The 13,348-nt window shown below is 33.9% G+C and overlaps 1 protein-coding gene across 13 annotated transcripts in view; it reads left to right on the forward strand.

The window, feature by feature from the left end:
* Nucleotides 1-13,348, forward strand: part of DMD (dystrophin) — a 1,227,136-nt gene that overhangs the window by 1,039,769 nt on the left and 174,019 nt on the right. For all 13 annotated transcript variants that reach the window (XM_035333326.1, XM_035333348.1, XM_035333385.1 and 10 more), the window contains 2 exons: nt 2,186-2,306; nt 3,348-3,616. In XM_035333326.1, coding sequence (XP_035189217.1) covers nt 2,186-2,306; nt 3,348-3,616 — 390 coding nt within the window. The remainder of the gene's footprint in view (nt 1-2,185; nt 2,307-3,347; nt 3,617-13,348) is intronic.

The raw sequence follows: 13,348 nt of genomic DNA on the forward strand, positions 1-13,348 counted from the left end.
CTATCATTTTGGGAAGATAGATATGATGGTTCCTGATCACAGTATGCAGTATGAATATCTGATTATGTTGTCCTTATTCTGTTGCACATAAGATGGTGGAGGAATGTGGCTATAACCTTCTTTTGGAAATGTCACCATGTGTATTTGGTTGATATGGTCTTTATGCAAAAGCAGTACAGGCTGAAAGAAGATATTTTGTCCTTCTCATCATTTGTACATGTAAATAGCTAGGGCTGACCTGACTGCAGCAGCAGCACTCCATACAGCAGTACTTCTCATTCCCAAATATGTAGCTCAAAGGCATTTCTGACTTTTAAATATCCTATGAGTTGTTGCAGTTCTGTGTTCCCTTACTAGAATATCTACATCTCCTTCCTGCTCTGTGGGGCAGAAACAGACCTTTCTGCATGTGCCTTCTGTTTGATTGGTTTTGGACATAAACATTTCTGAAAAACAATACATAAAGCATATTGTATCTTTTAGCTGGCATAAAACTGTAATTTTAAAAAAAAAAAAATGCAATATGACTATGGACGTCACTTTCAACATTACCTGATGAGAGCAAAGCACACAGTGTACAGGGGAACATTTTAAGCTATGCTACCTACTGGCTTGCTTGAGCTGCAGACCTGCCACACTCTAGTGGGACAGAAGGCTTTATTGAATGTGAGATGAGCACAAAGGCTAGTGAAAACAATAGTCTTTCCTTGTTTGGAGGCTTGGAAAGGGCTTATTATACTTTCTCTTTCCATTGCACTTTATGTAAGAGTCAAGTATGTATTACAGAAAATTCTAAATCTAAAAATATCTTAAGAAGCTAAGCAGTTTTAACACTGGAGCAACCTCAATAAGTTTATATGCAGAGCAATGTCTAATGGTATCTTTCTTGTTAATATACAGTACTCTTCTTTAGTTGTGAAAATCAAAGTTGTTTATCATTGTTTAAAATATTTATCACAGCTATTCAGCAAACAATATGCTCCTTTATGATAACAGACATCCTGTGAAAGGTTCCCACTTCCATTGATGTCCGTGACACAAAATTGACATTTCTGACTGCATTGTTTCCTTCAGGAAAGCACACTTTGCTAAATGATTTTCATGATTCACAATTATGAAACTTATGGTCAGTTCTTAAAACTTCATAAAATTTTATTTAGGATTTATAGTAGAACAATGTAGTCATATGCTTAAGTTTGTTCCTGAAATGTATTAAGAATATTTTACCTGTGACTGCTCACATTATAAACTGCAGGTGTGATTGTTAGAGGAGGAAAAATGCAAGTAGGAAAGAGGAAGAAAAAGACAAGGAGGCAGGTGCTGGAAAGCATGTTAAGAAAGGAAGAGGGGAAAAGAAGAGAGCTGATATGAACAATGAGCTGAATTAACCACATTTAAACATAAAAATATGGTAACTGATAATAAATACTGATTAAAGGAATTAGGAATTAACTACTTCATAAAGACTACTTTCTGTTCTTTAATTTTCACTTGTGCATGCCTACATCTAAACTAGACTGTATTTCTGAAATTTCACCATGGTCTTGATTCTGCTTTTCAGAAATCTCCTCAGTTCATGTAATTTTGGAAGAGTAGCATCTACAGTGCTACTAGAAGAGAGTTTTACAATACTTGTTTTTTGCTACTAATTAGATGTTAGCATGGCAATATCTATAGGTCCTTTTTTTTTTTTTTTTTTTTTTTTTTTTTTTTTCTTATGATATAACAGTTGCTATCAGCTGTAGCAAAGTGCTAGCTGTAAAGTACCTTGGATTTTCCCCTCACATTCTTGGAAATCTTGCTTTTGGGAAGCTTTAGCTAAGCTTGTGCTCTCTGATACCTTGTCTGGTAGAGCCAGACAAGCCTTGGTCCCTTGCAATTAAATTTTGGTGTTGATTCTTATGTTAACTGGCAAAAAGGGTTCATCTCACAGTGAACAACTTGATCAGCAACTTTGGGTACTGTGTAGCATGCTGCCAATACATTTTGAATTCAGTTTGATTTCAGGCTAAGCAAAAGCCAACAATTATTGTCTTTACATCATTTTTGGCGGCTTCTTGTACACATGGAAGCTGGTTTGGGAAGTTTTGTTTTTAAACTGACAAAAACAAGGGGTAGCACTCAGTATTTCATTATATTTCATTTTATTTCATTTCATTTACAATATTATTGTTTTGTCTCACAGACTTTCAAGAGGGAGCTGAAAACAAAAGAACCTGTTATCATGAGTGCACTTGAGACTGTGCGAATCTTCCTGGCAGAGCAACCTGTGGAGGGACTGGAGAAGCTCTATCCAGAACCAAGAGGTACTTGAGGAAAGAGCTGTAATAGCACACTGCTGGAAAGATCAGTGATGATCAATGATGATTAAACAAATTCTGCCAGCCACTGTGAGAGCATTCCTTTTACAATCCAAGCTGAATCTCAGTATTCAGAAACTGAGCTAAAAATATAGATGAAAGAAACCCTTAGTGATCCTTTTGAACACTATGGAACTAAACAGACATGCATATTTATAAGTAGATGTTGAAAAACAGGCTTTAAACTTTCTTGACTTATCTATAACTGTAGTTCCATTTGAGGTTTGAAAGCTGCAATTTAACCTAGAATTCAGCTTGTAGTCTAAGTACTACAGAACTAAACCACTTGTTTAGAAAGTATATGTCATATATGAAACAGATCAAGAGAAACCAGTACAGCAAAGCTCCAGATTCCACTCAGCCACAGTGATCCACAGTGATTAATACTTACATATGTGCGGAACTATTTTGTTGAATCAGGATACAGCAAGGTGCAGCTAAAAGCTTTAAAATGCCATTACATATAAATACATTCTGTTGTTCAGTGTTATGGAAAGATTTAAATTTGAGAGACTGAAGGGAAAGAACAACACGACTCCAGGCTGGTGTGTAGCTGAAGCACTTTATTGTCTAACCCATCTACTTATATAGGCTTAGCGTATCTACATGCTTTTATCACACAGCTTGGCAAAGTTTGCTCGTTAGCCGTTATTATCGTTCACAAGACAATCGCACAGCAGCCCTATCTCCTTTTCGTATACTGATGAGCAACAGGCCAGACTGCACCTGTTGTTTTTGATCTTCTTGTCTCCCAGTTATACCTTCTTTATCTTCAGGCTACGTGACTTTCGCCTCATTCTTCATTTTCCTTTTCTCACTTCATCTCTGTGTCTAACATACTCCACATACTTTCTGACCGATTTTTATAGAAAAATTTTTATTTCCCACAAGAGATTAACAAATGAGCACATATGAAATAAATACATATAAAAATATGTCATTGATAGACAGAATATGTCTTAAAAGCCTCTCAACTTTCACATTTAGAACTGTCACCTGAGGAAAGGGCCCAGAATGTCACTAAACTTCTCCAAAGGCAAGCAGATGAGGTCAAAACTGAGTGGGATAAGCTGAATCTACATTCTGCTGATTGGCAAAAGAAGATAGATGATGCTCTTGAAAGACTGCAGGGCCTTCAAGAGGCAATGGATGAACTGGACCTGAAACTACGCCAGGCTGAAGTGTTCAAGGGATCCTGGCAGCCAGTGGGGGATCTGCTAATTGACTCTCTGCAGGATCACTTAGAAAAAGTCAAGGTATGTGTCAGTGTATCAGTATTTTTAAGTATGAAATATTTCATTCCAAAATCAGGAATTAACTTGTAAAAAATGAGAAATAGATAGCTTTGCAACATAGTGATTTTCTTTTTTTTCTTTTTTTCTTTTTTTTTTTTTTTTAAGAAAGTGCATATAAAGAGTTTTATTATTTATGCAGTTAAAATGGAGTGGAGTCAACATTGAGAATATATATTGCAAACACATTTCAAAAACACTATAGGAATGTATAATATCCTCAGCCGTTTAACTCAGTTCAGGAAATGCAGAGTTAAGTTTAAAGACCACAGGATAGGGTCTATAGGAGAATATATGATGAATGTATGCAAAATTAATTGTGTCCTTTATTATAGTTTGGTAAGCAGGATAAGCACATAATTGCGTCTGTAGTTATAGTGTAGAATTTAAATAATTTAAAGTGTATGGCTTTGTTGTTGTTTTGCCACGATGGTGGTATTTGTCATCTGTCTCATTTGATAGGTAGACTTCATATTTAATTTAGTTTAAAAACAAAAAACAAATGGAAAAATCATCATTATTTTCAGCAATAACGCTTACCTGCTTTCAAGGGTTGTTTCATAAGATCACTGCTTATGGAAAAACTCATGAGGGCTTGTCCATTTTCGGCATGAATGCCATGGCCAGACTTTATAAGTACTACAGGATTACTTCAGCTAGGGCACAATAGAGGTAGTTGCCATTTTGATAAGAACAAAGTGCCTATGTTCCATTCTCATAAATAGGAATCATTTGTCATTTTGAAAGAGACCTGAGCTGACCGCGATTTTCTCTACTAGATCATTAGGATCTAAGAAAGAGGAAATAGAATGATGATTGGCAAAAAAAAAAAAAAAAAAAAAAAAAAAAAAAAAGCGCCTTTAAAAATCAAATGTAGCTTTTTTTTTTTAAAGAAAAAAAAAGTCATTGAATTTTAATCACATAGAAGTTTTAATGAGTGTTCTGTGTAAATACTGTGCAAGACAAGTGAATTTCATGGTAGATGAACAGTTGGCTGCATACTTTCTTTTTCTTCTTTTAAATGAACAGAAGATATCTATTTATAAATTCTCATAACATGCCTTCCGTTATACCCAGGGATTTTTTTTGTGTGTGTGATTTTGAAGAAGATATTCTGAACAGAAACATTGAATCTCTGATATTACTAGAAAACAAAGCAAGTTGCTTAATTCTAAAGCTGAGACCATAAAGCTGTGACTCCATAATTATAGTGCTGAATCGTGCTACCGTTCTGTCCTGGAGGATGGAATAGAATTCTAATAACAGCCATGATAAAATAGGACACTTAAAGCTTTTGAAAATTCAGAGGTACTATCTCTGTTCATTCTGAAGCCTTAGCATAGGGCCAGACAGAAACCAAAAATTCTGTTTTGAAGATTTAAAATCAGATGCTACCATCTAGCCCTTACTCTCATTTGGACCATATTTACTTAAAATATTTATATTTTATAGACTATCATTTCTAAATTAATCAGTCAAGCAATAAATGAAAAAAAATACAGAATATATTCATATCCTTGTAAGCTCTAATTTTTCATATCCTATATGACAATTACAGAGTATTCTAGTGATACTGTGCTTTCAGCAGCTTCTAAATGATCATAATTAGTACTGCTTAGGTAATGAAAGAACACAGTGGGGCAAAAGCTGAATAATTTTAACTCTGTGAGTACTATAATAATTGTCCCCCAAAGTGCTGCCTAGAATATATTTATTGTTCTAATGAAATATAATTCCAACATAGATACTGAAGACAGATGCATATACTCACTGGGCAACGTAACCATGATTGTGAAATGAATAACCAGCAAGAAAACTACAGTTGTGCCTGCAGTTTGAAAGCTATCCTTATAAATGAATATATATATATTTAGGGTTTACCTCAGTTATTCATATTTATGACATCCATATATTTCTTAGAGTGAAAGTTGGTTTTTGAAAAGTTGTAAATCAACAACCACTATTTAGGTAACCATAAAACAGAGCATTTAAATTCTTTAAAAGTTTTCAAGCTTGCATTTGCTACATCCAAACTAGATGTACAATAGAAACTTTGATCTTGATCGTTTATATTCTTAGCAAATCTACCTAAGGCATAAAAGTATTTTAAATATACTCACAACCATAGCCTTAATTCTTGGGTAGTTTTTTTTTTCAAAAGCTAAAGGAGAGGGTTTAGTGTAAAGACTATGTATTATCTGTGACAGTAGCAACAAGATTTATTTTTTTTAACATTGTTTATGTTCCATTTTTACCTTGAACATATTTTTAGATAGTAAGTTCATTTCTCATTTACTCCTTGTCTTGATAACCCTAGATTACTATCTCAGTAATGACCAAATTTAGTCAGGTTTTCATTATTTCCCATTGTTTCATTAAAATGAATCCCAAACAATTAGGAAGCTCTTTTTTATGTGTGTGTTACATTTCCATGGCTATTAAAGATGTGAGAGAGGAAAAATATTTTGGCAACTTTTGTGTACAATAAACTAAAACAAATCAAGGCCTTTCTACAAAATGCAGTGGATATTTATATTCTCCAAATTTTAACAACTACGTAAAAAATAAACTTTCAGTAATTGTATTACATTTGTTTATGAGTATTACTTGTAAAAGTATTACTTGTAAACAAAATTGTTGTTTTGAGAGGAAAATCAAGCTACTGAAAGAATTGCTCGTCTGATGCCTGAAAGTCTTAATAAGATTAGGAATGCTAATAGGGAAACACTTTCTTAATGGGTATGTAGAAGTGACTCAAAGTGTTAGCCAGATAATCATCAGCGTCTATTTTGCCTGTGCTACAGAAATGAAGACTATTTCTCCTAGTCTAAATTGGAGGTCTTGCAGTGAAGGCTGAAGAAGCAAGAGAGATTTCTGGTAGAGGGACACGTGGAAGGAGGGGAAAGTAAGCTCCCACCTGCACAGTACTGAGTCGATTCCAACTGCATCCTAGTTCACTCTTCCGGTCTATAGACCGAGGCCTTAGCTCCAAAACTTCTCTAGTCCCCCAAAGTGGTATACGTGTCTGAGAAAGGAAAATGAGTTAAAAGCTGTTGTGTAGTTTCTAATGTAGATTTCTAAAACTTACTTTATCCCAATCTGAAGGACTGGGATAATTACTGAGACCTGATTAAACTCTGTAGGAGATTTTGGATGCCTTTAATGTAGGCTGTTTGGCCTACATATGGGAAGCTGGTTTGACATATACCTGGTTGCTACAGTTTTCTTCTTGCTTCTTGTTTTCTTCCCAGTAATTGATTCTCCTAAAGGTAAAATACTTTTTCCTTTGAAAATGTTTGGATTAAAAAACTAAGTTTGCTGGAGAAGACAAAGTTTGTATGGCCTTCAGTTAGAAAAATTATTATTAAACAATAAATATATTTCATTATAAATGATATTATCAGTCAAACATTATCAAATTGATATATTCTACATCTCTCATCTTTGCTTTGTTGTTTTTTCTTTCTTTCTTTACTTTTTTTTTGGGGGGTGGGGGGGTGGGGAGAGGTTGTGTATCATGATGATTGATGATACTACAGTGTGAGGGAAAGTACTTATTACCTTCTATATATCTAAGCACCCCAAATATCTTCTGAGCAGATCAGGTCAAATAATGGTCAAATGAGCTGCTGTGATAACTTTTCTTGCAAATCTTTCTCATAATGGAGATCACAGTAGCCTTCCCAAACCTACGCTGATGAATATCTTCCCAGGGAATAACTTTGCCCAGTGCCATTTGTCACTGTTCTCTTTAGTCATAGTTGCTGGAGCTCTTAAGGTCATGGTGTGATGTTGAACTTGCACAAAATAAGTAATCTTTGATCAGTATTACTGCCTTATTATTACAGATCCTTGGTCTGTATTTATGTACCAACTGGTATTTAGCTCTGGTTCTGAGGATGAGATAGTTTCAGATACCTCAACCAGTGAAGGCAATGTAGACTACAGATCATACATATTTTCAGAGCTCTCTGCTTCTCTGTCCTGTTATTCTCCCTTTTTTCCCCTCTCACATATGGGTGATCTTACGATCTTATCTGCAGACTGAAATACAGCTTTCTTAATAACTCACATTCTCTCCCTCTTTGTTCCCCCCACCCCCAACAAAAGTGGTTATGTTAGTAGTGTGCACCAGTCATTACTTACACTGATACCATACTGATACCTTCTCACTGTTTTGCTGTCTATTTCTCATCTAACTGATGAGAAATACTAATAGTAATGAATGCTGTTGGTTATTCAGGGAACCCTGATGAATTTTTGGCTTTTGATACTTTATGCTCAGAAAAGTTCTTTTTAAGCTTAAAGCCACTATTTTGGGTTGTCGTGCCCAGAATTTTGTGACTGAGAAAACAATATAATTTTAATGGTGCAGTTTATCTGTTACTGAAGTTTATCTGTTACCATTCAGCTAATCCAGCATGCTTGAGAGCATAATGCAAAGTGCTTTCTTTTGCTAGTGGTACTCTACCATATCACTGGCAGCACAGGACGGGTCCAGTTATTAACAGTTCAGTTGCCTGTCATCCACAATGCTATAAATGAACACTGGAGTCTTTGTACTCTGTGAGGGATATAACTCCTGTCTGAATTTCTCTGAACCACTGTGAAGTAAACAAACCATAGAACAGGCATTAGTGTTTGTGGCTCATCTTGTTGCAGAAAGAAGTGTGGATCTCAAGCACACCTGCCAAATAAAAGCTGAATTGCGTAGCCCTGTCTTCAAGTGACTCCGTTCTGCTAGAGAGTGATTTGTTCTCCTTTATTATCACATAAGGAGGGTGCCTTGATTCAATATGAGGATTGTTAACGGTAAAAAGCAGAACAGAATTTAGTGCCATAGGTCTTGCATTTTCCTGTGAGCAGTTTTCATGCAAGCCTGAATCTTGCTCCTCAAGAACTGGTTGTAGTTGCTGGAGATTAACATCTCTGAATAAAATACCTTCCCAGAAAAAGTAGGAATTTTGCATATAGAATATGAATTTTAATATATTTAACATAACAAGTGTATCCACAGAGGCTGTAAGTATTATTTTCAATTCTTTTTTTTTGCAGCCTATATTACAGTTTTTACTAATTATTTCCTACATAATTATGAAAAAAGGGCCATGAGGAATTCACATGAGCACTGTATAAGTAACACTTCTTTTCTGAACTGTATGCTGTTTAGCTCCGGCTTTTTACAGCATAATTGACAGTTGTTGCCAATTGTATGCTGCTGACAAATGTTCATGGGAAAGTGCCAACCTGAAACTTCTTTGTAATTATGAACTGAACAGAGTTTGTGGTTATGCACAGTTGAGAAATGAACTGATCTGTTCTTCATCTACTCCAAAATGACTTTCTATATGCCCTCAAGTCTTTTGTCCTTAGGCATCTCTTCTTTAAACGAGATCAAAAGGAAGATAACCCTGTAAAACAATTAGCTAAATTTCAGTTGTGTTCATATGTGGCCATAGAAATAAAATAAATAGATTTGGCAAGCTTAAAATACCACATTCTTACAAACTAATCCTAAAGCAGTGACCTGAACTAATGGACAATGAATGAACATAGGCAGTTCATTAAAATTTAAAAAAATAATTAAAAAAATCTTTTATATTCTTCTGTACTTCATCCTGGTACTGTTCAACTGCTGATTTGCCAAAAAGAGACATTTCAGAAAAGTGGACTCTTACAGTGCTATTATGAAGGAACTGTGCTGGCAGCTGCCTACAATGGAAACTCTGAGAGGAAAGAGATTTGTTGAATTTTTAGTTTGTATTCCCATTCATAGTAAAATAAAATATTAAAATTCTTTAAAAAGCATTTGAAACAATGTAATTGATAATACATTACTTGTAATGAAAGTAATTCATAATCTTCTATCCTTCCTGAAGAAATAATATTTTTGGAAAGAATTACTAGGGCTCACATACAGAAAAAATAGTGATTGACACCTAAAACCAGCAATAGTCCACATTTATCTTCTCCTAGCAAAACAGGTGTATACTGGACATGAAGAGACTAGGTTTAAATGGTTACACAGAAACTATGCAAGAAATAATTATCTGGAAGTTGCATTTAATAACCAGAATTTTCAAATATCCAGATCTCAATACCATATTGATCCATATTACAGTAAATTGCGGTCAGATTGTAATATGATGCCTGAGTTCCTGTTAATTTTATATTCACATAAAATTCAGTGAGCCAGCAGAGCTCATGAAGTCCAGTCTATAAAATAAAATTACATTATTACACATACAGTGCATTTTTGAGGTCTTTTTAATTTCCCTTCTTTAATAGTAGACACCAGATATATATATACATACACACACACACACACATATATATATATAAACTTGCCTGGTATTTTGAACAAAATCTTTTGTTCCACATGACACCACGCAATTTTTGCACATCACCTACATAACTTTCTGCATTCATCCAAAGCACAACCCCTTCCTTGTTTCAAATATTTATTATGTGTATCACTTTTTTTTTTTTTAACGTGCACCACTGTTTCCACTGTGCTTACAGACAAATTTCTATTTCCATTTAGCAGAATTTGCAGTAGAAAAGCCTACAGAAGTAAGTGGCTCTAAAATATTATTTCAGCAGTTACAGTACCCATGGGCAAGGATGTGTTTTGACAATATACAAGCGTTACACCCCTCTATAGCTCAACTCCCTATTATTCTTAAGTTTAAAGACCCCAAAATTCCAAAGCATTCCATACACAGAGTGTTAAAGTATGAACTAAGATTTGGTTAAGTATTATTAAATTTTGTCCAACTAAAAGATGACAGAATCATCTGGATGACAGATAAGTAGAAAACTATACTTGCCTTCCATGTAGGAGATGGAGGTCTTAATTTTTCCTTCAGACTACAACTGAAGTAACAACTGCTACAAACGTTTCCCAAGTTTTCCATTTCATACATACATCATTCTGTGATAGATTCACACAGTGATTATTTCTGATGTCTCCTTAGACTACTTTGAAATGCATACACATCTTTTCAATTTAATTTGAACTCCAGCTATCTGACACCAAAGTCAATTGGACTTATATTGTCTTACTTCCTTTAAATCTCTTAATACGTTCTGTGCTGGACTCCATGATTTTTAAAAACTAATTAATATAGAATAACCTTTCCCTATTTCATTTGCTAGCTTTCCTCCCACTCCCAAATTGTCCCTGAGACAATTAGTGATCCTCTCTACAAGCAAATTTTTTTAATTGTGAAATATTTGTAGATTAGAGATTTCTTCTAAGTATGATACTGTAAAAGGAGGAGAGACCTAATGGCATTTTAGAGGACTTATGGTTTTAGCTTTAAATGCAGTCAATAAAAACAAATTTTATAAAATACCAAAAACTATTCAGCTACTGTTTGAATGCTAATATAAAATAAAACATCAGTGACTATTTGATGTAATAAACTTTATTTTAAAATAATCTGAAATCTCATTTAAATTAATTGGAAAACTTTGTCATCCTACAGATGTCCATATTTTTATTGAGGAATATTTTTGTTAATTTAAAATTTATGGAATTTGCTGTGATGAAAATGGTAGTTGGAATTTGTTGCATTTTTATAGATACTATAGATACTATAGATTTTTTTTATAGAACTTTCACGAGGTTGTAAAACACCAACGATTCTTCAGCTAATTGGTTGCACAGCTTAGTATGTTATTTTTATCTTTTTTAAATACAGTTTTATACAATAGAGAATTTAGTAGGTTTGGTTGGTTGGCACTCTTGGAGGCAAATTTAATTTTCCAAGGTTTGTTTTACATTGAAATTGGGTTAAAAACTGTGGAGTGCTTCATCACATTGTTGTACCCGTTTAGGTTAGTTCTGCTATGGTTCTTAGTTTGTAAGAGATGAAAGTTAATCAATTCTTTTCTGTGGTCTTTTACTCTTATTTTAACAGCTTATGAATTTATTTTCTCACATGAAAAGAAATCTAATCACAAGCAGTTACTTAATGTGTAATAGTCATGTATTTGCAACTGATACAAATTTAATCTAAAAGTCTCATCTGTCTTATTTGTTGCTTTGAAATCAGTCACAAAAGACTGCAGTGTTTGCTATGTTGATAACTAAGGCAATAGCCCATGACTAAGTTCATTTTAAATACATAAAGGAAACCATTATTCCCTCTGCTGATTCCTTTTGCAATAAATAAGCTATACATTTCTGTTCTCTTCTGATTTAGGTGTTACGACTTTAATTATAGTGAATGTTTTATAGAAATTCATATATTTTTTGACCATATCACACTATCTATTTTAATGTTTAATTTCCATTTTTCACATAAGGATAGTAATAAGGTGATGGGTAGGCAGAGAACTGTAATCTTAAGAGTAGCCTTGTAAACTTTAAACTGTCCTTGACTATACTATTTACTGGGATACAGTAGAATCATTAAGATACAGAAACGTTAATGCTGTTCTGCTAACAAGGAACAACCAAAAAGTGAGTATTATTTAACTTTTTTGAGAATCACAGGTGTAAGACATGGTCTCTGGAACTCTGGAATTATGGGAACATTTTGGGAAGGAACCAGTACATGGGCTCCGGCAGCAACAGGTTTCACCAGAGCAGTTTCATTCTTCACATATGAATATTTGCACCTTATGTAGTCTAGCTAGAGTTAAGTCAGAGACTATTCTGGATAAAGATACTTTGAAAACAAGTCTGCTGGTAATTGTGAAAGATAAAAGTTAGACTGACATTCAGCTGAAAGTAGAATGAAACAAAAGCAACCTGACAGAAGCTTAGTGGCAGCATTACAATGCATTCGAAATGAAGAATTTCATATATTTTTAAGCACATTTTTGTTTGCATCATTTTGTGAGTATTTGTGAGAAGTGCTTGTATCTGTTGGTTGATAAAAGGTGAGCTGTAATCTTCCCTACAGTGGCCTACACATAATTTGAGTCTTATTAGTATTTATATAGATTTTTAATCTTCTTCAGATCAAATATCTACTCTAGCATTTGTATGTCTGTGTATGTGCATGTGTGTGTTTATGTGTAGGTAATAGTTGGCAATGGTCTTCCAGAGTTTTCTATATACTAATTATCCTTGTCAAGGTTATAATACTTACCTTGTCTAATTTATTGCATAATTATTTTCATTCTTTCTCTTAAAGATAGTTCCATGTGTTGCATTCCATTGAAAAACATCTTATTTTTAAATGACTTTTTTTGCATTCAATTATAATAGTTATCTTAATATGTAGCTTTTTCTATTATAAATATTAACATTCTTTTATGAGAAAGAAGTATAATAAGACCAAGAGGAGTAGTATTTTGAATAAAATAGGTACCTGAAGATTAATGTGCATAAGTGTATTAATTAATACAGTTATTAGTAGAGCAGATTGACTATTTTCTCTTTGATTAAGGGCCATTGAACTAAATAATAGTTAACTTTTTCATTAGGTGTAGAAAAAATCCTGAATTCTAAAGAAGAAAATAGGTGACCAGTGAAAAATTGATTTACTTTTTTTTTTTCTACCTCCAACCTACTTTGGTAGAATGTGCTATTATTAGATCAACAGTTTTCATTTAGAGCCAAATCTTTGCTTTTCTGAACTTACCCTGCTGATTTCAGTGGGAGCTCAACGTGAACATCTGCAGGCAGAATTTGACTTTTTAAGTATTGGTAATCTCTGATCTCAGTTTCTGATAGCCTGC

The sequence above is a fragment of the Oxyura jamaicensis genome, chromosome 1 (genome assembly GCF_011077185.1).
Source record: "Oxyura jamaicensis isolate SHBP4307 breed ruddy duck chromosome 1, BPBGC_Ojam_1.0, whole genome shotgun sequence".
In the NCBI taxonomy this organism is placed as follows: Eukaryota; Metazoa; Chordata; class Aves; order Anseriformes; family Anatidae; genus Oxyura; species Oxyura jamaicensis.